General features: G+C 39.2%; 1 protein-coding gene across 2 annotated transcripts in view; it reads right to left on the bottom strand.

Moving 5' to 3' along the window:
• Positions 1–4,973: 4,973 nt before the first annotated feature.
• The window catches only part of SLC30A8 (solute carrier family 30 member 8), a 47,743-nt gene continuing 27,411 nt past the window's right edge, over positions 4,974–25,305 (bottom strand). For both annotated transcript variants that reach the window (XM_023223147.2, XM_023223151.2), the window contains 5 exons: positions 20,990–21,143; positions 17,025–17,175; positions 15,359–15,464; positions 7,885–8,019; positions 4,974–6,516 (listed from right to left, as the gene is read on the bottom strand). In XM_023223147.2, coding sequence (XP_023078915.1) covers positions 6,371–6,516; positions 7,885–8,019; positions 15,359–15,464; positions 17,025–17,175; positions 20,990–21,143 — 692 coding nt within the window. In that variant the 3' untranslated portion in view covers positions 4,974–6,370. The remainder of the gene's footprint in view (positions 6,517–7,884; positions 8,020–15,358; positions 15,465–17,024; positions 17,176–20,989; positions 21,144–25,305) is intronic.

Below are 25,305 nucleotides of genomic sequence, written 5' to 3'. Positions count from 1 at the left end.
ATACCCATCAAAAACCCATGTGTTTCTCTATTATTTCCCAGCTTCCCTTCAGTTAGGTTAGGGCTATGTGATTAATTTTGGCCAATGGCCTCCAAGCAGAAGTGAAAAGCATCCATTTTAAAAGGCACTGTAACAAATTTAAGATGTGGTTTCCCTTCTTCTCTCTCTTCCCTTGCTATCTCAGAGGCTAAATAATGTTCCAGATGGTGCAATTACAAGATGGAAGGGCCTTCATTATTATGAACACCTGTGTAATTGTGTTGCCCTCACAAGATAATGACTTTTGTAACGGCAGCCCAGACTTCTCTCCTGGATGAAAATACTATTTTTGTAACTCTAGCCCACATTCATATAAATAACTGCCTATTTGACATCTTTATGTGCTTGTTTAATAACTCAACTTGCCCAATACCAAATTCCTAATCCTGCCCCATCTTATAGGCATCCTCCCCTCTAATCTTTCTTGGCTCTACTTCTAAGATCTATTCCAGCACTAACAGTCCAAGCCTAATACCAACATTCACATCATTGTCCAATATTTACCACTGGACAATGCAGAAACTGTCACCTCAGTAATGAGAGAAGGAAAGTAAAGTGAAATACCAAGTTCTGGAATAAACACGAAAATTTCATCAGGGAATATAAATTACTCCATGATTTGCTTACCCTGTAAAGTATCTTTATGAAATATATTTTTCAAGGGAGAAGCAATGCAGGTGTGTTGACTTCCCAAAGTTGATGCCTACCGTATCAGTATTGAGTTTTTTCAGGACCCTTAGGGTTTAGCAATTCAGTAATATTTTAATTCCAAATATTAATAAAACTCTTCTGGACAAATACAAACTTACCTAAAGCAATATTCTACTCCCTGCTGTTGTTTTGACTTGCAGTTGATTAATGAATACATTAATTGAATTAACGAATTAAAAGTCTCAGGGTGTAGGATTTGAGGGGTTTTTTTTTTCCCCAAATCTATATATTGTAATAGCGCTACTATTGTGCAAATGTTTATTCTCGGGCAAAAAGAATTATTTCGTTGAAGGATAAGTGGTAAATTCTACAGTGTTTAAGAGCTATCAAGATGAAGGGGGAAGAGGAGGCGGAGGAGCAGAAAGAGGAAAAGGAGGAGGATAAGAAAAAGAATAAAAATAATTGTGTATTCTCATCAGCTATGTTTGATCACAGTGCTTCCCTCAGAACTTTCTTATTAGAACATGAAAAATTATCTAATCTAAGATCCGGAAAGACCATCTCCACAGCTTTATCTTTATAAAGGATTAGAGGTTGAATGGAAAGGGAATCTGTTTCTTGTTTATGAATTCAGAGCTTATTGAGCCAGGGAAATCTATTCTCCTTTCCCCATCCAAGTTGATACAAGGTGCTGAACTTTATGAGTAGGTGGAAACCAGAAAAAAAGGCTTCGTCTTTCTGGGGTATTAATTATTCATAGAAAGTATTGCTGTAAAGAAATGCCAACACAGGGTATTCTTATTTCCCTGACCATGGACTTTTGCCATGTCAGAGGCAATTTTGGAGTGGAGAATAAGGCAATGACAGAACGGGGCTTCTTGTTCATCAATCTCACGTATATGCCCAATAAAATCCCCTATTCATCTCTATAAAAATGGAGGAGGAGTTAGAAACAAACCAGGGAATTGGTTCATTAAATCTCTACTGATTCCCATTTGAAGAACACAATTTAACTTCAAAGGAGACCCTAAATTCGCATCTGATCCTAATTCCATTGTACAGGTTAACTCACCATGGTTTACAATATCTTCAGTACAGCTGGTGCCCTTTCTTCTTCTGCAATATCCCAAAGTACTCCTAAACTCAACAGATTCAGCGAAATCATGTTTGATAGTACTGTTGGACTGTGTATAACAACCATAGGGTTTTAATGGCTGTAAATAGGATAATTATGTTTTTGACAAATGGGTATCCCTTTGAAGAAAGGAAATATAGGGCAATTATAATGATGCATTGTCTCCAGGACTTGATTGACACTCCTGAAAGGGGTGCAATTCAGCGTAACATCTCTCATCACTTCCTGGCTTTATGGTTGAAGCAGCACAAGTTTGTTTTTCACAACTGTCAAGGGCTCCTGCCACATCTGATCACCATCTTCTTCCCCCATTGGGGTTTTATGCCCATAATTTCAAAAGCACCCCGGATTCTAACACATTATCTTCCATCTCTCTAGACAAATATGTTCCCCAAATGAGTTATTTCTTCCAATAAACGACTAAGAGTGAAAAATGTATTCTCATTACAGTCCTCATTGGTGTCATGAAAGACATGTCCTGCCATGATTTTGGTGATAAAAAGATGATGACTTAACCCAAACTCTCTCTTTCTTGATTTTATTTTAAACCACACACACAAACATTTTAAAATAGAATTTAAACAGGTGCCCAGTAACAGAATGACAAACGTTAAGTGTGAAATCAGAAAGTTAAAAAACTAAACCGCAGATGGTCACCTTTTTATTTTTTTTAACATCCGCCTGCGCTGGACTGTTAAGTGGCCTCATCACTGTCAAGCCAGGCAGGATTTGTAAAACTTGGGATGTGGGTATTCAAAGATGACATTTGCTTGGTGCCTTTAATGACTTCTGTAATTAGTCATTTAAACAGATTGCCCTGTGATCCAAAACAGGGAATACAGAGAGATGAGCTGAGAAAATCATTTCCTGGAGGCACTTCAGAGCTAATTGTGGAAAATGAGGCTTGTCTCTTTGCAAGACTCTCTGGATCATATTTCACTGGGTGGGGATGGAGCTGGAGAGCAACATTCTTCAGGAATCTATAAAATGTATATGCCTGGGAGGTGTTTTTCTTTTTGACACTACGGTGCTAAAAGACTTTGTCAGGTCACAAAATTTAACAGATATTAAGTGATCCAAATTTGCCCCTGGCAATTTAGAAACCAGAGAAGGAAATGCACCTGGTCAGAGAAAGTTGAGGCTACATGACAGAGAAAAGCCAAGGACATGATATTTCACAGGAATAGTGTAAGACTTGGGAGACCTATGACTTTGCCTTCATCGCATTGGACAGTTGTACTTTTTGTTAATAAATGTCCTTGGAATGACAATTCTGCTCTTCAAAGATAAAAGTGGAAGCTTTCAGAGAGACTCAGAAAGGGATTCGACTATTTTAATTAATTCATCACTCTCACTAGGTAACAGCCTCTCAGTAAATGCCTTTATCCCAGCAAGCCTCCATTGCTTCCTCAGAGAAACAGCTGTTTAATTCTCACCAATAATTTTACCACTGTCTTGTGGGAACTGTGTTGATAACTCAAAATTTCTCAAAAGTTTAGATGATTTAAAATTCTGTGCCCACTCATGTTTGTACATAATAAAAAATAACAGTTAACATGTACTGAATGCTAACTACATGCTCTGCACAGCTCCAACCTTTTAAAGTGTCCTAATTTATTAAACTCTCACACATTTGAATAGGGGGGTTTTACTGATCAGGAAATAGAGGATCAGAGCATTTAAGTAACTAGCTCGAGGTCACAGAGCTAATGAAGGGAAGAACTAAGATTCAAACTCAGGCAATCTAGCTTGAGAACTGATGCTTAATGTGTAAACATCCTTTCTTTCATGTCCTTCAACGTTCCCATTTCACATCTGTAACCAAACATATGGAAGGCATCAATTTCTTTTATGGGTCCTAACATCACCATAGAGCCCTAGATAAATCTTAAGTGGGTGCTGGATGACGGTAAAGCATATTAAAAATGGGGGGTGGTGGTAAAGTTGACCTGATTTCACCACTCAGAAGAATAGAGTGTTGCTTTGAAAGACATAAAGGAATGTAGATGACAGGTTGATGAGTGCAGCAAACCACCATGGCATGTGTATACCTATGTAACAAACCTACATGTTCCGCACATGTACCCCAGAACTTGAAGTATAATAATACTAAAAAAAGAAAAGACGTAGAAGATCATTAACGTCTTGATAGCTAGAGAGGATACAACACCGTGAAGTAAAGAATTGAACTACATTATTCCACTTACTTCTGGTGGCCTGGAGTTCTAACCACACTAGGGAAATGGTAATGGGAGTCAGAACTTCAGAATTGATGGATGGTGGATAAAGCCCCTGAGTAGCATCTGTTTTTTCATCTCAAAATCCTTAAAATCTCTGTTGTAGATTGCCTTGCATTTTGCCACATAAACATCTACTGTTCAGAGTTTTCAGTCTAGCTCACTAAAAAAGCAGAATTTCAGGGAAATAGCAGAAACACCCTGCAGCCATGGGACAGTGCCTTTGGTTGACACACAAATCTCCCTCCCTAATGATTACCTGACATTCAGTGAATTTCTGACATAAAATCAAATCTAAACATGGTTTTCAAAAGGAAGCAGAAGCAAAGAATTATACTAAAACTTGTGTGTTTGCCAAGTCACCTAGTCTTTAGGGTGTCCTATGCAAAATGTGGAAAAGCAAAACCATTCAGTGGTCCTTGAGACAGGAAAAATGATTTGGCATAAACCATTCTTTCCATTTTGAGACTCTGATGTGGCAGGAGACATTGGGAACCTGAGGGGCTCTAATCCTGGTTGCCTAAACATGCTCATTGAGGTGGGGGATGAGTATATTTGTCTCAACTGAGCAGGGAAAGCTCAGCAGAATGCTAAGTAGCTATTTCAGTGGTGCTGATTGATTTGCAGAGATGGCACAGATGTGACCTTCTCAGTCAAAGTCAATGTTTTCTTGGTCCTCAAATTTCAGAAAAATTACAACTATAAATGACAAATAATGACAAGGCCCAGATATAGTCTCAGAGTCATTGCCTCAACAATTATTAATGCCTGCTAGGTTTCTAGTACCCTGCTAGAGACTGACAACGGCATAAAATCATCTAAGACCTATCTCCTGTTCTCTACAATATTCATAACCATAAAGTTGCAAAAAGTATGTAGTTTTAAAAATCACAGTGTGGAGAGTTTTCTTTGCATCACGTATTTTGCTTTTTCAACTAAAAGCTAACAGACAAACATAAGTGTGCCTTGCGCCTAGTCTTCCTTTTGTCTAGAATGCCTTCTCTTCTTCATCTGCCTGGAGAACCTCCATATGTAATTCAAAGTCCAACAGGGTTGTCACCTCAGTGACATAAAACCTCACTGGCCATGCCCATCCAGCAATATCTATTGCTTTCCTTTTATACCCCACTATATCATTGCAATTCAAGATATTACTGTAGCTGCCTGTGTATGTGTCTAGGTGTCCTGCTCAATGACCTCCTGTGGTTGACAATCTTCTAGACTATGGCTCATCTTTAGAAGCATCTCTGGGTAACTTTTAAAAATGCAGAAGTCCAGGTTCCACACCAAACCCATTGACATAGGATTTCCAGAATGTTGGCCTGCACATCTTTAGTTTACTCTCCACAGATAGTGTTGAGTTGCTACCATGACATAGAAGCACTTGCTGCATCTGATTCCTCTTTATAGTTCCAATGCTAAGCCCAATGTCTAGTACAAAGCAGTGCTCAGATCATGCTCGTGGACTGAATGAATCAGTTGCATCTGCTTTATTCCTTCTTGCAGGTAAATATCTAAATTATCTGTAGCAACAACTTGGTGGGGTCAACTCGAATGTTTTGGTCGGCTGTTCTTGAAGACTGCTGGGTCTCTACAACCACATTCTTTGGCTGTTGGCAGTGTTTAAGCACTCTGGTAGGTGAAAATATTTTCTTTTGAACAGTGATTACATAAAGTTTTGAAATAAACAAGTTAGAATTCAGAAATAAGAGGGACTTATTGCCAAAATGTGACAAGTAAATAAAAATTAGTTGTAAGTGCCTCTCTGTATATTCATATATATTTCCAATTCAGAGTAGAAAAAAAAAAAATCACAGCTTGGTGAGAGAACCAAGTTCTAATGGGGTGTTAGCATACAGATCATTTTATTCCTGACTTGGCTCTCCTTATTTTTGTTTCTCATGTTTTGGGAAAATTTTGTGACTATTTGTCCCTTCCACTGATTTCTAGTAAGACTTTCCTGAGTTCAAATTTACCTACGTGTCCTCAAGATGCATTATTGGGAGGGAGATGAATTTTGTATTGCCGATAGTTACAAACAGCTGTTATTTCGGCTCCACTCAGGAATAATCTATATACACATTCCTGTAATTGAACACAGCTACTGATCAGTATATAATCCAATTGATTGATGGATCTCAGTGCCTCTTCCTTCATGGTGAATGGAGCTAGCTAACTAGATAAAATGTGCATTGCACCATGACATGAATTGCTTCATTTGGTTCCTTATTTTCTATGATGCAGAAACTACATAGCAGCATGTTTGAAGGTGGCCTGTCAAATTTGGGAGGCTGACAGTGTGACTGAGCTAGTCACGGGGGTCTTCACAGAAAAGGCAGTCTGGATCCTGGTCGACTGGAGATTCCATCTGAATGGTGAGTGAGTACACCGTAAAGCTTTTGCTGAGGGCTCTAGCAATTTCTCTCCGAACCACTTGGCTGTCCCGGCTGGCTGCTGTTGATAAAGAACCACAGGGAGATTAGTGCTGATTGCACACGCATGGGTGACTGCTGTGACTCCAACTTCAAGTACTCTGTTTTTGACCTCCTGGGGCAGGGTAGAGGCAGGGCACTCAGAGGAAGCCATGTTGGCTCTGATAATCAGCTACACTCACACAGACAAGGCAGGGGAAACTCTGGTGCAGGAAAGTGCCCTGTCGCTATGGGAACTCTCTGTCCACTGTTATCTCTGGAGTCTGGCATTCCTAGGAGCTTAGTATGGAAGGGGAGACAAGCCCTGGAAAAAACCAAGACAGAACTATTATTTCTTATACAGCCCTGCTCACCAGGTCCCAGGGATCTCTGGGTTGCAGGCCTTGTATGTAATCAGAATTTATATCAAGGATAGTGACAGGAACCAAGAAGCGTTTAGAGCTCCCCACAGACCTTTCTTAGAGCAGCAACCCTCACTGCCATATTTTTTTCCTGTCCCAAATGCTATCAGCAGGCTGTAAAGTCCCCTCCATAGCAACCTGAGTGTTTACTAGATTCTTCCATTTGCAGTGAAATATTGGCATAGTGAATGCTGTAAATTCCCTGAAGTCAGACCTGAGCCCCGTCGAGAAGATGAGGATGTCTGAGAAAGCACAGTTTTCAAACGACTGTCACTAGTGTTCCTGTCCCCTGCCCCTAAGTAACTTCTTGAGTCATTTTTTAGCAGCCTAATGTATCATCCTTGGCCTGAGCTTTCTCTTGAGGCAGTAAATGCTCTCTCACTACCTAGTCTCCCAGCTCCAGGACATATCAGAGACAAAATTAACTTCTTGAAAAGGTAATTTTTAGTATAAACCTAGTATTGTAAGAATTTTCTCAGATGACTACAGAATTTCTAACCACACAGTGTGGGACCCGCCGTAATTCCTATTAGCACATCCATTCGCTTGTTAGAAAGTGAAGAGTGGGGCCTGTGTCTCTTTCATCTTCCTATTTTCAGTGCTAAGAAAAACATCATATATAGAGGAGATACTCAATTAAGATTAAGTTTTTAATTCATTCCTATTATTTGACTGATAGGACACCAAGCCAAACAGAAGAAGTTGAATTGTCAGAGTCCAAGGCCTTGAAATCGGGGTTGCATTTTAGGCCTTTGTTCTGTCTGTCCTCGGCCCTCTGTAGTCAGCCCCAACGATGTCAGGGGTATCACTGTTGCTATGACAACATCAATAAGTGGGCTGGTTTCAAAGGCCCTCGGTAATAGAAAACACTTTATAGTGTTTTGACAAGCAACAGACAATAAGGGCAGCTCTACAAAAAGGAGGGAAATTACTGACTTTACAGGACAAGGACTGAATTTTTTTCCAGGGTGTTTACAAAACTCACTGACCTGTAGCAACATGAGCTGAGAGAATTACTTGATTCATTGTTAGAGACCAGATGTGCAGGCTGTGCACAGACGCCACCCCGTCGACTGCTAAAATAAGCTCTTTCACACCATTATAATTCAGGCTCTTTGGCACACCTGACAAAAGGTAAGAGATGGAGGCTGTAATTATTCAACTAAATACAGTTCATTGAATTACCTAAACAAGCTGCAAAGTCCTCACCCAAATTTCAATGTGCTTATCCCTTTGCTGGTTTCTTACTTCAAATGTTTACAAAGAAGATTTACCTGACTACTTCAAGGTTTACCATCAACCAAAAGTTCCCACTCAGAATACTTGCAGAATTTACTACGCAATAACCAACAACGGCAATTATCCTTAGTTTTTATGGTATACTATTAAACTAACTATGCCTTTTCCAACCATCTTTATATACACTCTGGAAAGTAACATGAATAACATGAAATTTGGTATCAAATAATCATGGGTTAGCATGCTGATGACAACTATTGTGAATTTATCCAAATCCCAGAACTTCTCTGATCCTCAGCACATTTGTAGTAAAATACGGGTGATAAGAACAACACATAGATCACAGAACTCTTTGAGGAGCAATTCAGAAAATATCTAAACATTATGAACGGCAATGTTGTACAAAGATTAGTTACCCTACAGGTCATTTAGTGAACTGATTCCTTTTGTAAGTTTTCCATTATTTTAACTATGTTGGAGGATGCTGTATAAGAGATGTCTAAGTACAGCCCTTTTTTAGCCTCTACTTCAGTTATGTACAAGCAACACAAACACCTGGGGTGTTTATTAAAAATAAATGTACCACGACTCCATTCCAGACCTAAAAGGAAATTTCTATGGATGAAGCTCCAAAATCTAGAGTCTTTCGGAGTGGTTTTCAACCTTGGATGCACATTAGTATTACCAGAGGAGATTTTAGAAATCCTGATGACTAAGTTATAATCCGGACCAAGTAAATAAGAATCTCTCTGGATAAGGCCCAACATCAATGCTCATTTGGTGATTCTATCAGGCAGCCGAGATTGAACCACTGCACTAACATTGATGAGCCACTGAGCAGCTCTGCTTTGCAGTGGTTCTCTAGCCTGACTACATGTTTTTAAAAATACCAAAGCCAGCTCCAACCCCAGACAATTAAATCAGAATCTCTGGGTGATATAGTTTGCCTATTTGTCCTTGCCAGTGTCTCATGTTAAATTGTAATCCCCAATGCTGGAGATGGGGCCTGGTGGGAGGTGTTTGCGTCATGGTGCCAGATCCCTCATGGCTTGGTGCTGTCTTTGGGATGACGAGTGAATTCTTGCTAGATTTGGTCATTTAAAAGTGTGTGGCAACTCCCTGCCCTTGCTCCATTCTCATCATGTGATGTGCCTGCTCCCCCTTTGCCTTTTGCCACTATTGGAAGCTTCTTGAGGCCTCCCCAGAAGCAAATGCCACCATGCTTCCTGTATAGCCTACAGAACCATGAGCCAATTAAACTTATTTTCTTTAGAAATTATCCAGCCTCAGGTATTTCTTTATAGCAATGTGAGAACAGCCTAATACACTAGGTATGGGAAGCCTGAGCATAAGTATTTTTTAAAAGCTTCCCAGAGGATGATAATGAGCAGCTAGAGCTGAGAACCATCTACTTAAAGAAATAGGGAACCCTTAACCCTCCTTTTGAAAAATTTAACCCATTTATGCCTGAGGTTGCAATTTTTTGAATTTTTGTAATCAGACCTTGGCAATGACCTTAAGCAGTAGGATATAAATAACTGCCACATGCTTAGCATTCCAATAATGGAACACTAGGCATAAATAGGCTAAGAACCTTGTTTATGGGGGATTTCTTCTGTGAAGTTAACTCAAAATTCTCTACAGCATAAGCTGAGTGTTTGATCCTACCTAATATTGTTTGGGGAAGTAACAGAGAGCTGGTCATTATGCTGTTTTACTCTATGAGTGGCAAGAGACCTAGGCTCCTAGAAGCAGATGAAAGGAGTTCTTGTCTCAAATTAGCCATGCAATGTGAATAAAGTCATGGGTAAAACTGTTTTAATAATAATAACAAACTTTTATTGAGGGCCCACTATGTGTAAAGTTTGTGCAAAGTACTTCATTTATAGCAATTATCTCATTTAATAGTCCTAAAAACTTTAGAAGCTAGTTATTAAGGTTACAATTCTTATTTAACTAGAGGAGAGGAAATTGGGGTCAGTTAGATTAAGGAACATTGCTAAGGCCACAAAGAGAAGTGGCAGAATCAGGGATATCAGATCCCAACGTCTGTGCTCTGAGTACAAAGTGTTATGCAAATACTAGAGTCTAGGAATTGCAATCGAAACACTGTCTGTTATGCCTAATGTGTGTCATCTCTTTGGGGAATTACCATTTGAAGACCTGCTATCATTTATCTAGGCCCTTTGAAATTAAGTCATGATCCCACTATCCTTTTTTCACTTGTCTCCTTCATCTCATTACTGTTATAGAGAACACAGGTCCACCATGACTTATTTTATTATAAGAAATAGTGTTGCCAGGCAAGAGGCATGGCCCTACTGGCCTCAATGCTCCATCACATCCTAGAACTTTCTTTTGCCTGGGGGGGAGTCTGAAAAAAATATTAATGCATCCAGAAAAATATCTAAATTAGTGTTTAATAAATAACTTCCCAGACTTATAAATGTATTTTAAAAACCACTGAACACCATTCATAAATAATTGCATTTGAAATCAATAAGATACAATATTTCATCTATCAGAGTAGAAAAGAATGAACAGTTTGATAATACTCAGTGGTTGTGATGATGTGAAGAAAGGGATTTTCATATGCTGTTGGGGGGAAGGAAATTGATACTATATCTTTGGTAGAAATGGTAGTATCTATCAAATTCTGAAATGCATGTGATATAGTTTGGCTGTGTCCCCACCAAATCTCACCTTTAATTGTAATAATCCCCACATGTCAAGGGTAGGGCCAGGTAAAGATAATTGAATCATGAGGGCAGTTCCCCCATACTGTTCTCCTGGTAGTGAATAAGTCTCATAGATCTAATGGTTTTACAAATGGGAGTTCTTCTGCAAAAGCTTTCTTGCCTGCTGCCATGTAAGGTGTGACTGTGCTCCTCTTTTGCCTTCTGCCATGATTGTGAAGCCTCCCCAGCCATATGAAACTGCGAGTCCATTAAACCTCTTGTTCTTTATAATTACCCAGTCTCAGGTATGTCTTTATGAGCAGTGCAAAAACAAACTAATACAGCATGTAAGTTTTGAAACAGCAATATCACTTCTAGGAATTATTCCACAGATATTCAAGTGCTAAAAATATATATATCCAAGGATGATAATTACATCATTGTTTATAATGTCCATCACAAGCAAGTCCTTCCATGCTGTGGAGTAATTACGGCTGTGAAGAATGGGGTATATCTATGTATGTGCTAATATAAAAGATCTCCAAGTGAAAAATGTCAGGTGCAGAGAAAAATGTGAATCAATATGTAATCCCATTTTTATAAAAAAAGGCACACACATACATCACATACACATAGACATATACATGTGTGTGTGTATATATATATATATGCAAATGCACAAATATCTTTGGAAAGAGAAATGTCAACTTATTAATAGGTATTATCCCTGAAGAATAGGACTAAGAAGTCAAAGATGGAAATATAAGGAGACTTTTTAAAATTATTGCATACTTTTCTGTATTATTTTTAAATTTTACTAAGTACTATACTAACATAATTTGAAAACCTGAGTTAAAAAGTAAGTGTCTTCCAGAAAGGAGTTATCTGCCAGTTTCTATAATTAGCTGACGTAGACCAGTCTCTGCACTCTTCCTGAAGTAAAATAAGAAAGATAATCACCAAGGAAGAGCTATAGTGAGACACACAAAAAAAGTGGAATATAACTCATTTCAAATTGCACACCAACTTGTCTTTTATCTTTCTTTAAGTCAATAACTTCCATAATAGCAACAACAGCTGCAGCTCAGCACTTGGTGCTCAGGAAAGAAAATGGATGCTTCTGTGGCTTGACTAACCAAATATTAGAGCCAGAAAATTCACTGTTACTCTGTGACATTTGACTCCATTATCCATTTCACTGTTGTCAACACTATCATCTTTCAACAATTGTAGTGACCACCAAGAACAAACCTTTAAATGTATACTTAGCAGTGAACGCTAATGAAATGTGAGCTGTCACTAAAGGCAATTGCACTCTGAGACCAGATCTACCTTATGTCAAAATGTGCTGGACAAAAAAAAAAAAAAAAAATCAGCTATTGTCTGGATATTTCAATCATCCAGATATTTGATATGATGCAAACATACAGCTCTGGCTGAATTTTACAGGTCTCATTCCCAGGGCCAGCATGTGGGAATCCCTTCAGTGGTACGAAAAGATTAGTCCAGTGGTTCCTGAAATGTTGTCCTGGGACCAGCAGCACCAGCATCTTGTTAGAAATTCAAATTCTTGCCCAATAAGATATACTGACTCAAGAATTGTGGGAGTGGGTTCAGATATCTGTGTTTTAATAAACCCTCCAGGTGATTCTCATGCCACTAAAGTTTGAGAACTGCTGGGTTAGTCTAATAAGGGTTTTAGGCAAGTCCTTCATAATACCTATTTTCCTGGAATGTGGGATAGAAAATAGTATCATTTGTTAATTACAAATGGTCAATGCAGCAATGATAAATCACCTTCTAAATATAATTGAGTACCTTGGGTCTCCAATAAACCTTATTTTTAAATTTTAAGCAGTTTTAGGTTGACATAATAATTGTACATATGTATATGTATAGGACACACAGTGCTATTGCCATACAGATAATGCATAGTGATCAGATGAGGGTGATTAGCAAATTCATCATGTCATACATTTATTATTTCATTGTGTTGGGAGCATTCAATATCTTCCTTTTAGCTATTTGAAACTATACATTATTGTTATTCCTCCTATCTCATTGTAATTTTTCATCCTCCCTGCCTCTGTTATCTGTTCTACTTTTTACTTCTATGAGAACATTTTTTTTTTAGCTTCCACATATGAGCCAAAACATGTGATGTTTAACTTTCATTTCCTGGCTTATTTTACTTAGCATAATGTCCTCCAGTTCCATCCATTTTTCTGCAAATAACAGGATTTCATTCTTTTTCATCACTGAATAGTATTCCATTGTGTATATACACTGCATTTTCTTGATCCATTCATCTATTGTTGGACTCCTAGGTTGTACTACCACACTTTCCCTTTGATGCTCCAGTCAAATCTCCTCTGGTTATTTGTTGTCTTGGCCCTTCCTTGTTGGGGGGACTAGCCCCAGCATCTCTAGTCAGCCATCTTGCTCATGTCACTCTCTGACATACTTTAATATTCTAAGATAATGTCAACTGGAGTCAGTAGTTCTCCCATTCCAGGTACCACTGAATAGTTCTTCTGGTGATGAAGATGGATTTATTCTGATCAAGACTCTCTTATCTGGCCTTTCTGAGGCCATCAGCATCCATGGCTGACTAGTGCTATCGCCACAGTCTATAACCAAGAATTGGGAATTTCTCCCTGTGCAGATAAATATACAGGACTGTGTTTATTTCCACAAAAAGCTTCATATTTCCTATATTCCAGTCAACACAAAAATGCTAGCTGATAGTTTATATTTACCGAGCTTCCACTGTGTTCTAGCATAATGCCATTTATTTCATCTAATGGTCTCAACAACACTGTATTGTGGATGTGATACACCCATTTTTGAGTGGCGAAACTGAAGTTCAGAGGAGGTTACCTGAGGTCTCACAGCTAGAAACTTGCATGACTAGCATTTGAACGGAGGTGGGTCTGATACAAAGACCTTGCTTTTTCAACTATACGATGTGTCTCTCTGAGCTAACTCTGCCAGTAAAGATGTAGCCTAGAAAGGGCAGAAACCAGTAGTTCTTCAACCATTTTATGCCAAATGAAAAGAAAATCACCAAAGTGCAGAATGGGGGAAAGGAGGAAAGGAGGCAGGCAGTAAGCTTTAGGCATAAGGATGGATTTCTTTGCAGTGAGGGTTATTTATGTGATCTGTTCCTGGATAGTTGGAAGACTCAAAGAGCCACACAGAAATTTCACAGGCCCGGGAGAGTAGTCAAGGATAATGATAATGGGGCTGTAAGTGATGAGGTTAATAATGTAAGATCCTACTCGGTCCCAATAGCAGGCCTCAGCAAAGCCTCTGGGACCACTGGCCCCTGCTCCCAGCCATGTGAAGATCTCTAATAAAAGACCCACACCTCTTCTTTGTAGCAGTTCCCACTATTGCATTTTGGTGTAATTTTTTGAATAATCTCTTTCTCCCCTTATTAAAGTATTATCCCCATGAGGACAAAGCTTTTATTTTTTTTTTTTATTTTATTTTGTTGAGGTAGGGTCTTACTCTGTCACCCAGGCTGGAGTACAGTGGCGCCATCTCGGCTCACTGCAGCCTCTGCCTCCCAACCTCAAGTGATCCTCCCACCTCAGGCTCCTGAGTAGCTGGGACTACAGGCTTGCACCACAATGCCCAGGTAATTTTTTGTATTTTTTGTAGAGACGAGGTTTTCCCATATTGCCCAGGTTGGTCTCAAACTCCCGGATTCAAGCAATCCTCCCACCTCAGCCTCCCAAACTGTAATTCCTGGAATTATAGGCATGAGCCACTGTGCCCAGCCCATATTTCATTTCACTATACTTTATTTTGAGGGATGGGGTCTCACCATGTTGCCCAGGCTGTAGGGCAGTGCCTATTCACAGGCACAATCCCACTACTGATCAGCACAAGAGCTTTGACCCACTCTGTTTCTGATCTGTGCCAGTTCACCCTTCCTTAGGCAACCTGGTGGTACCCTGTTCCCAGGAGGCCATATTGATGTTGAACTTAGTGCAGACACCTGAACCTCATAGCACACTACAGCCCAGAACTTCCTAAGAGAGCTGTGTTCTGCTCTGCTCATCTCTGTAACTCTAGTTCTGAGCACATTACCTCGCACAGAGTTGGGGCTCAATAAACACTTGCCAAACAAATAAAGGGTCACCCTTGTTTTCTTCTACTCTGAGATACAATTTGAAAAAATATGTTTAGCTCTAATGCAGCCTAGGAGGTAAATTTATGTAGTTTTTTCTTAGGTCTTTTCCAGGTATATTTAGGGAATAATTTATATTTTTGCAGTATCTCCTCATGGTGTTTATACTTACTGTTTTTACACTGTAAGATATTACATAACAGTTGCTAGAGCAGGAATAGAAGCCAGTTCTTTTTACTTGTTCCCGTATGAAAAAAATCAAATGATAGTTTTCACAAAAATTCCTTATCACTTTCAATTTTTCCCATAATTCAAATTAACAGTGAGCATGCCTTGCAGTCTTTCCCTTTTGTGATTCTAGGGAAGAGAAAACACTGACCCTGGGAGTAATAATAAAATCACTCCTACCTTCCATGAGTAAGATGGAGAGGTCCTTTAAGATAGTGATGGTGCTGGCCAAAACCAGGATGGAAAAGATGAATGTGCAGATTGGGTCGGCTAGTTTATACTCTGGCTAGAAAAAAACAAGGATTTTGGTTGAATTCATACCTCTCTTCCAGAAAGTCTGATTAATAAGTAAACCTCCCTGTGTCTTTCCTTCTTTGTCACTCATTCACCCTTTTGACATGTGTCATCCAACTCAGAGGCAAGACTTTGTTTTTGAAGACTCAATCCTTCCTTTTAGCTTTAAACTACCAGCAAATAAAGAAGTGAGACTACAAGACATGCTCTCCCCATAATTTAAGAACTAAAAGGAAGAATATTCTTAAGTTTGCTCTCAAGAGCCCTGATTTAACTTCTTGAAGATTAATAAAAGTACAGAGTATGTGATAAAAGTATGCACAAATATGCCCACAAGATCCAATGACGTTTTGGCCTTAATTATAATGAGCAGAAGAAAGGATATTACTTGCTCAGAAATTGCATATGGCCAGCATACAGCTGGACTATACCCTTGGTTGACTGGAGTGAGTTTATTTCTTTGTCTCTCAAGTATTGCACATACTCAAGGCTGGCATCGTTGATGCAGTCTTAGGGGTGTGAACCAAAGTGTCATCCTTGCTCAGTCTCCTCACTGGAACCCTTAGCCTCAGGGTGAAATGTCTGCTTTTCTACCCTTGATGAAGTTCTTTGCCACAGAAAAGACTGTGCCCCACTCTAAGAAATTCAGCATCAACTCAACTTCTGTAAGTGGACCCTCAAACTCCACATACCCTTATAATTTTGAACTAGTTTTGCCTTAGACTTAAAGCTTTCAGTGATCATTTTGCTCAACTGAATTCAGATATTTTTGTAATTTTTATTTACATGTTTTCCCTTTTTCAGGAAAAGCTGTGAGTCTCTGCAATTAGACAATTGTGATGCAAACAGACAGAGCTAAATGTTCTTCTCCATTCTGTGCCTGCTAACCCATCTCTCGTATCAGTATTACCAGGTAGAGATCTGTAGTGGATATTTATTTATTTAGGGTCAGAGGCTTACCGGGTGAGTCTTTCCCACTTTTCATTAGCACTTTGGCTTTTGGGGGAGAAGCTACCTCTCCCCCATTGTGGGCAATACTGGTGGAACAATAAATCAGGTACTCTAACCTCCCTTCAGCCAAGCAGCAGACACAAGACACAATCTAGGTCAACTGGACTCCCGTTCACAGAAATACCATTCTTCGGCAGTGACAAAAACAGAAAAAAAAACTTGTTGAGACACATTTATTTCAGTGTGGTGTCTCGGACAGAAATTGGATCGTTTCTAAAATCTAGATATCAAAATTTGCCCTTATTTCTACTTTGATGTCTGTCTAGGAGCACACACAGTAAATTTCAGCCAATAAATATACTTTTTGCTAAAGTGAGCCAGAGATGTTCCCTATTGCTTATAATCCAAGAACCTGAAGGTATTCACAGTTTTGTTGCTGTTCATCTTAACACCATGGTTGAGGGTTTGTTTGCTTGCTTTAGCTTTGCAAAGTAGTTTGTATGGGTAAACAGAGGATGCCCATTCTCTTTAGGTTAATGTTGGAACTTCTGTACTACCTAATCTACGTAAGTACTATGATGGTGGGTAAACTCAAACTCACCTTAAAGTAGATAATAAGTGCACTAATTAGCACACTGATACTCTGAAATAGATCTCCAAGGGCATGCACAAAAGCAGCTCTGACGCTGGCATTGGCTTGCACTTCCTTGTGATTGTGGCCAAGGCGTCTCTGGTGCAAAACCACAGTTAGTCTGAAAGAGAGATCAATGTTCTTAGCACACATGAGATCAGTTTTCAAAATGTAGGCAGCATAATGGAGGAGCTGACAATAACACGCATTATCCAAAATGATGGATAGTTGAAGTATTTATGCTTTAAAAAGAACTATCTTTGACTAATGTTTAAATACACTTGTCATAAAATTGTAATACTTTTATACAAAAACAAACCACAAAGACACACCCAGTTTACTCATTCATCCACCTAATGTTTCTCTGTTTCACATTGAAACTGGAAAGCATCACTTCTTAGATGAAAATCAAGCATTTGACAATGAAGGGAGAAAATCTCCTTTACTGAAGGTTGACTGTCAGGCACTGAGCTGACTTAAAGTCAAGCCTCATTGGGAGCTTAATTAAAAGTACTGGTTTCACACGCAAAAAACACAGGAAGGGATAAATAAGGGAAAAATAAAATAAGTAGTGAATTTTATTGAGGTTTTATTTTACCTAATTTTGTGCATTTTCAAAAGAATTTGAAATTTGAATGATTTTTTTAATGTCCAATGATGAGTATATTGTGCTCATATAAAGCTCTTAATCCAGGAGTAGAAATATATTAATGTATTAAAATGATCTGGTATGTGTACTATACACACACACAATATACTGCAAAGCTGAGCATCTCTTGTCTCAAAGTAATCAATAGCAAATACTACAAACTATGTACATAATTCTGTTTATACCTTTAAGAGGTATTAGACTACAGGTAAAATCAGAACATTTTCATTGACAGCTCAGTGTTTTGCCTTTCTGAACCTTTCTAAACATTTTGGAACAAATATTTAAAAACAGCAACATATTGTTCAACGTCATGTATCCCATTCTATTTTCAGGTAAAGAGTCTGTTAAATCTCAGGTCATCACCACAAAGTGGAATGACTACTAGGCATCAAGATCTGATCACTACAGAATGTACAGTTTTCAGATGTTCAGTGTTTGGGTAGAAATTCACTCTCAACTAGGAGTTACCATTTAAGGTCCCTTAGACAGCCTGATATGGCTGACAGATCATAGACCCTCATCTGATCTGCCATGTGTGTTCATCACATTGTCATTCATTCTTTTACTCATCTTATTGACAAAAAGAGACAGGAAAAACACGTATGTAGTCACTCATATGCAGACACTTGTAAAATCTTGGGCCATAAAGGTGAGTGAAAACACATGTGGTCATTCCCCAGTGTAGCTTTAAATGTGCTGGAGAAGGTAAAGTTTAAGCACCCTCCTCTCCTCCACACACACAGGTGGAAAATTCTAATTACAATAAGTCCACCAAGAACTGGTACTATGGGTAATACAACAGAGGAGTCTGATTTAGTTAGAAAGATGTAACAGCTGAGTTGAACTCAAAAGCTTAAGCTAGAGTTAAATATGCTGAGGGAGGGAAACGTTTCAGGCAGTGAAAACTTAGCAGGCAATAGCCTTCAGGCTCTATTTATAACCTTCATCCTAGCATCTCTTCACAACTTCTATTGGAACTTTCTGTCCTGATTTTGAGTCCCCAAGGAATAGATTTATTCCTGAATCGCGGTTCTGATATCTTTATATTCAAACAATACAGCATCTAGCAGCATTTGAAACCTGTAATCCCAGTTTTTGGAGAAAATATTATAGTCACTCAGCATTCTTATCCATAAATATCTACTCGCACAAAGAAGGCAGAGATTTCCAACCGCCTTGACTTTCTGAGTGTAAAAAGCACCTGCAGTGTTAAGGTCAATGTCCAAAAGCAGTTACAAGAAAAAGAAAATTTGGATGATATCCATTTAGAAAATCAAACCTGATCATTGAGGCCCCAGATTGATGTGATACTTGGGTAGGTTTGTAGCCTTCATCTTTGTGTAGCATCAAGACAGCCTACGTGACATATGACTCTCAGGAAGTTAATACTTGTATTCTTCCTTCTGCCTCAAGACCGTATTGTTCTCCTTATGCAAAGCAGACATTATTGACCCGTAGTCAGCAATATGTGTGCTCTGGCATATTTGCCTCCTAGAGGTGACAGATTTACATTGATCTACTCACACTTGTTCTCCCAGTGCCAATGTGAAACACATTTTCAAGTTAACTGGCTGAAGATGGGGATCTAGTCACTGACAGCAGATCAAACACCATTCTTCTAATTATTTAGCTCAGAGATTTTGAGCAATGGCTCACAAACTGAGAGCTGGGTAAGTGAGATATCAAGGGGCAAGGCTATTAGAATGACCTGAGGACCTTTTTCAAAGTGTACGTGCTCAGCTATTCTTGAATTCCAGAGATGCCATTGTGCCCCCTCTTAAAATCCACTGTTTAAAACTTCATTTTTCGATCACTGTCTTCTCTACCTTCATGTGAAAATCTACCTTAGAGCATATATCAAGTTGCATTGCAAGATAGATAGGCAGATGATAAATAGGCTGAGTTTCCTATTGCTTCTGTAACAAATTACCATGATGTTTTAGCAGCTTAAAACAACACAAACTTATAGTTCCGGAGGTCAGAAGTCTAAAGCGGGTCTATAGGACTGCATCTTTTCTAGAGGTTCTAGAAGGGAATTCATGTTCTTGTCTTTTCCAGCTTCTAGAAGTCACTTGGCTCCAGGCTGTCTTCTCCATTTTCAACATCAGAAATACAGCATCTTCTCTCCTCTCTGATCTCTTGTTTCCTTCTTATAAGGATGCTTGTCATTATGTGGGCCCACCTGGATAATCCAGGATAATCCCCTATCTTAATATCCTTCATCACATTTGCACAGTTCCTTTTGCCATATGACTTAACATATTCAGAAGTTCCAGGGGTTCGGATGTTTAAATCTTTTTAGGGGAGTGGGTCATTATTCTGTCCACCATCATGATAGCTAACTAGATCACTAGACAGAGAGATGGATGGATGGAGTTTTAGGTAGAGTTGCCCAGAATTAGATCCTCAAATGGGAAGGAGAAATTTGACTCAAAAAGATCAAAGTCCTGGCCTCAAAACCCCACTGCCTGAGCAATCCAGTAGTTCATTTTAGGAAAGGCAGACTCGTTTGTCAAGGGACGTATGCTCATCTCCTGTAAGATGATTTAAGACTGCCTAGATCAAAGAATGGACCAGCAGCTTGAAACCAAAGGGAGAATTTAACTAACATAGCACAAGGCAGAATTTTCATGCAGTCACAATGCTGCAAAGATAATACAGGCTGTTTTTGAGAGAAATAAATTTCCTTTTATGAGTTCTATTAAAATATATGAAACTAATGACCATTTTATGGAAATGCTGCAAAAGAGAATGCAAAAGTAAAATGGGGACTGAAGTAAATACATTTTAGAGTCCCTTCCAACGCAGCCCACTGGGAGGCCATCATCTGCTCACCTCACAGAAATGGAACAGTAGTAAGTCACGCCCCATGTGGAACCATCAACATGCCTGAGAGCAGAATGTAAAGGAGCTCAATTCTGGGCCTGTGAATCTGGATTAAAATCCTGGCTCTGTACTACTTAACCTCACTGGGCTTCAGTTTCCTGATCTATAACATAGGGGTGTTGTGAACATTAAAGTTAGTAATGTATATCCAAACATCCTCACCCTGCCTCCGGCACACCAGAAGCTTTCAAAACATGATAGCTAGCAGAAGCCAGTATTAAAAAAACACTTTAGCTTAAACAAAAGCAGTCAACCTTGTTTTCACTCTTAGAGCCATTCAAACACTCTGTCTGGCCTCTACCATCTTCACAAGTACTGAGTTTTTAAAAAGTCTTTGTCCAGGTAGAGTTAGAGGAGAGCCTCATGGGCACTGTGCGGGGACCAGGGGATGACTTACACAATGTTGGCTGCCACTGCACAGCTGGAAACGATGATCATCACAGTCGCCTGGATCTGGTAATCGGGATACAGCAGGCGCTCACACGCCAGGTACACCAGCACGCCAGTTACCACCCAGATGCACAGGATGGAAAGCAGGGCACCAAGGATCTCTAGGAATTCAGACACATACAGAAACCCACACACAGACAACTCCATCACCTACACCCCCAAAAGTCATAAGACTCTTTGCCGCTTCCCCCAAAAAGAGGCTTCACACTAGTTCACTCAGTGATTCACAAAGTAAGTCTGGACAGATTTTAAAACTAAGAGAAGGAATTTTAATGTTGCATTCATAAAACACCAGCGTCTGAGTCATTATGCTCCATGTTACTAAGTAATTTCCAGCAAATTTTTAGAACATATTAACTGCTGCCTACCCCCTGCACCCACCGCCCACTCCACCACCCCGCCACCATTTTCCTTGGGGATCTTAATTTAAACAGGTGCTAAAATGACTGAAACTTATTAGGAGGTAAAATAATGAGACACAGAGAGTAAAATGTGTTTAGAAACTCTTAATTTCGCCATAAAACATTTACGACCTGCCAGTGCCAGCACCTTCAATGGAATAAAATAGTGAAAAGGGAAAGCTTCAGAGAGCACTTGAAGAAAATGAGTTTTATTTGCCAATGCAACATATTATAAACACAGAGGTGAGCTCAGAGGCTTACTAACACTCTGACTGCATTTTAAGAGCAACAGTAAGGAAAAGAAGCATCAGAATAGAAGCGTTTACATCAATATGTAAAGATAAAATGGTGTTCAATCTGCCCACTGAGGAAAGTGCATTTGCTCACACTTCATTCTGACCTTTAATTCAAAACCATAGATAGATTCTAAAAACCCAGAAGGGTCTAGAAACATTCTTTGAGTCCGTGGTCAGGTACAATCTATCGTTTAGTCCTTCCCCACTTTAAGCTAATTCCAGAGATTAGCTCCTTTTAAAGCAGAGCAATGTAATATATTATTACCCAGTGTGTGGCAATAATTTCCCAGACTTTAGTCATTTACAGACAACCTTCATAACGTTTTCCAAATCCACATGCTACCTGCCTTATTAACCACTCAATTTTTTTTTCAAATAAATTCCCTTTTTACACTTAGCTTCTTCCTAAACAATGTTATCCATGAAATTACATATTTGATGTGCTAGTTTATTTTGTAATGGGCATCAGGATGTGTAAGTATTGTCCATGTGATACTTAAAATTATCTGACGAACCAACTGTGGAACATTTCTCACACTATGGGAAATGCTGATGCAGATGTTTACGGCATGAGCTCAAGTGTCAGATGTATATGGACTGGCTATGTGACTTTAGACAAGTCACTTAACCTATTTGAGCCTGAATGTTCTTATCTATATGTATTATAATGATAGAATATATGTAGACTATAATAATAGAATAATAGAATATACATAGATTATGGGTTAAATTATGTTCTGCCCAAATTTATATGTTAAAGTACTAATCTTTGGCCGGGTGCGGCAGCTCATGTCTATAATCCCAGCACTTTGTGAAGCCGAGGCAAGCGGATTGCCTGAGGTCAGTAGTTCAAGACCAGTCTGGCCAACATGTTGAAACCCCATCTCTACTAAAAATACAAAAAAAAAAAAACCCAAAAAAAATTAGCTGGGCATGGTGGTGTGCACCTGTAATCCCAGCTACTCGGGAGGCTGAGGCAGGGGTATTGCTTGAACCAGGGAGGTAGAGGTTGCAATGAGCCGAGATTGTGCCACTGCACTCCAGCCTGGGCAACAGAGCAAGACTCTGTCTAAAAAAAAAAAAAAAAAGTACTAATCTTCAGTTCCTCAGATTATGACCTTATTTGGAAATAGGGTAATTGCAGATGAAGTTAGTTAAGATGAGATCATACTGGAGTAGGATGGGCCCAATATGGCTGGTGTCCTTACTTAAAGTGGAAACCTGGACACAGACATGCAAATGGGGAAAATGCCATGTAAAGATGAAAGCAAAGCTCTATGAACCAAGGAATGACGGACAAAGTTTCTGACAAAGTTTGCCAGAAAACCACCAGAAGCTAAGAGAGAGGCCTGAAACTGATTTCCCCTTACAGACCTCAAAAGGAACCAACCCCACTGACGCCCAGTGGCAGACTTCTGTTTTTCCTAACTGTGAGGCAATAAATGTCAGTTGTTGAAACAGAAATGTATTTAAAACCGAGGAATGTATTATTACCCAGTGTGTGGCAATTACTTCCCAGACTTCAGTCATTCATAGACAACCTTCATAATTTGTTATGAAAATTAATAATGTACCCCCAAAATAATGTACCCAATTTGTAGTACATTATTAAGGTAGCCATAGGAACCTAATATGACATATAGCAAACACTCAAGAATCTGTTATTTTATTAGTCTACTGAGGCTACTTACAACTAGTTCCCCTTTGCAGAAGTTTATGAGGAACAGGCCCAAAAATTTCTGGTTTGCCGGAAATGGAAGTTGAGTCTGTGGATGTCAGGAAGTGTGTTTCCTACCCGTGAAAATCCAAATCAGGGTATGAAAGTGGAGCATGTCTAACGCAAAACCCATGGTTAGGAAGCACAGTGGGAAAAGAGCTGCAGGTGTAAAGCTCAATACCAACAGCAAGAGTCAGATCTCAAGACAAAAAAAGAGTCAAAAATCCAAAAGTAACTAGTTAGGAGACACATGAGGATCATTGGTAAATGCTACCATGATTGCTTTAAAAAAAAAAAATAGCTTAGCTGGACTCACTGGGTTGACCAGATGATGGGTGTGTTGGGTATGAATGTGTTGGACTCACCTCTATGTCTACAGAGGTGCTGTTTAATATGGTAGCCACCAATCATGCATGGCTGTTTAAAATGAAATTAAGTAAATTTAAAAATCTGGTTCTTCAGTAGCACTAGCCGCATTTAAAGTGCTCAATAGCTACATCATACTGTATATCACAGAATATTGCCCTCGCAGCAGAGAGTTCTATGAACAGCTCAGGGTCTTCCATGCCCACGACGCCAAAGTACAAGCAGAGATCTAAATTCTGAGTTCACCCTACGTTTTCAAACCATCTTAGGTTTACAAAACTGCTTTGACAAATGGTATCAGAAAGGGTCAAGTACATGTAAAACTTTACACTGACAAATAATGGGTGCTTAGCCAGAGGTCCGTGTTTTCCAAGTGTAGTGCTGTTCAAGCGCCAGAAAAAGCATTCTCACATCACATTGTCACGAACTCTCTTTACTGCTGTTTATTGCCTCGTCTCCTGGATGTTAAAGGGAAGCAAGTCAGAACACCTGTGATGATCAATGGTTTAGTATGAAATTAGGACTTCCTACCATTCTAAACTTGAGAAACTGCAGTCCATAGGTGTTAGTCTACAAGCTGTGACACGTGTCTAGCAGCCCTTTCAGTGAAGGCTGGCCACCCTTGCTCAGCTCTCTGATTTCCTCTACATTGAGGTTCTCAACCAGTGTGAAAATGTGGAATTGTGGTTATTTGTTCACATGATTTGCACAATATTCAGTCAGAAGCTCCTCCAGCTGATATAAGGAATAACACAGAGGAGAACTGAAGTTACAGAGTGTGGGGTTGTGGGGGTGGGTAAGGGAGGGATTGTAAAAATGAGTCAAAGTAAAAACCCTTATGAAGACCTAGGTGATGGGTTGATAGGTGCAGCAAACCATGACGGCACATGTTGACCTATGTAACAAACCTAAACATCCTGCACGTGTACCCCAGAATTTATTAAAATTAAAATTTATAAAAGCATACAGTCAAATGTATTACAGACCAAATTTAGAGACCTCCAAGTTGTTTATTTATGCTGCTTGGTTAAGTTATTTATGTCTGTTTTAGTGCATACATGCTATTTGAAATCCCTGTAATTATTAGTTGAGAAAGCTGGAATTTGCCCTGGACTTCTTCTCTCCCTTTCTTAATCAGAGTGGATTCATTTGTCTATTGTTGTGAAATTATTTAAGGAAGCACATGTGAACCACATTAAATAAATGGAAGGCAAGGCTCAGGCACATGTTTCAGCACATGTTTGCTTTCATCCTGTTACAACAGTCAACTGAGCAATAAAAAATGAACACACACCCCTTATCATTACTTTGGCTACTTCCTATCCAAGAGTAAGCAGTTACTCAGTGAAGGAACCAGCCGCAAGAAAGGAGAAAAAGTAAACTTTCATCCTCTCCTCCTCCTTCTCCTCCTCCTCTTTTGCATTATTGTTGATTGAGTGAGCAAGATATTCAGTTGGACCATCCACTGAATGGCTAAATGCTG

Source organism: Piliocolobus tephrosceles, chromosome 7 (genome assembly GCF_002776525.5).
Source record: "Piliocolobus tephrosceles isolate RC106 chromosome 7, ASM277652v3, whole genome shotgun sequence".
Taxonomy (NCBI): domain Eukaryota; kingdom Metazoa; phylum Chordata; class Mammalia; order Primates; family Cercopithecidae; genus Piliocolobus; species Piliocolobus tephrosceles.
Note: the sequence above shows the minus strand (reverse complement) of the source record. Positions and strands in the feature narration are given on the sequence as shown.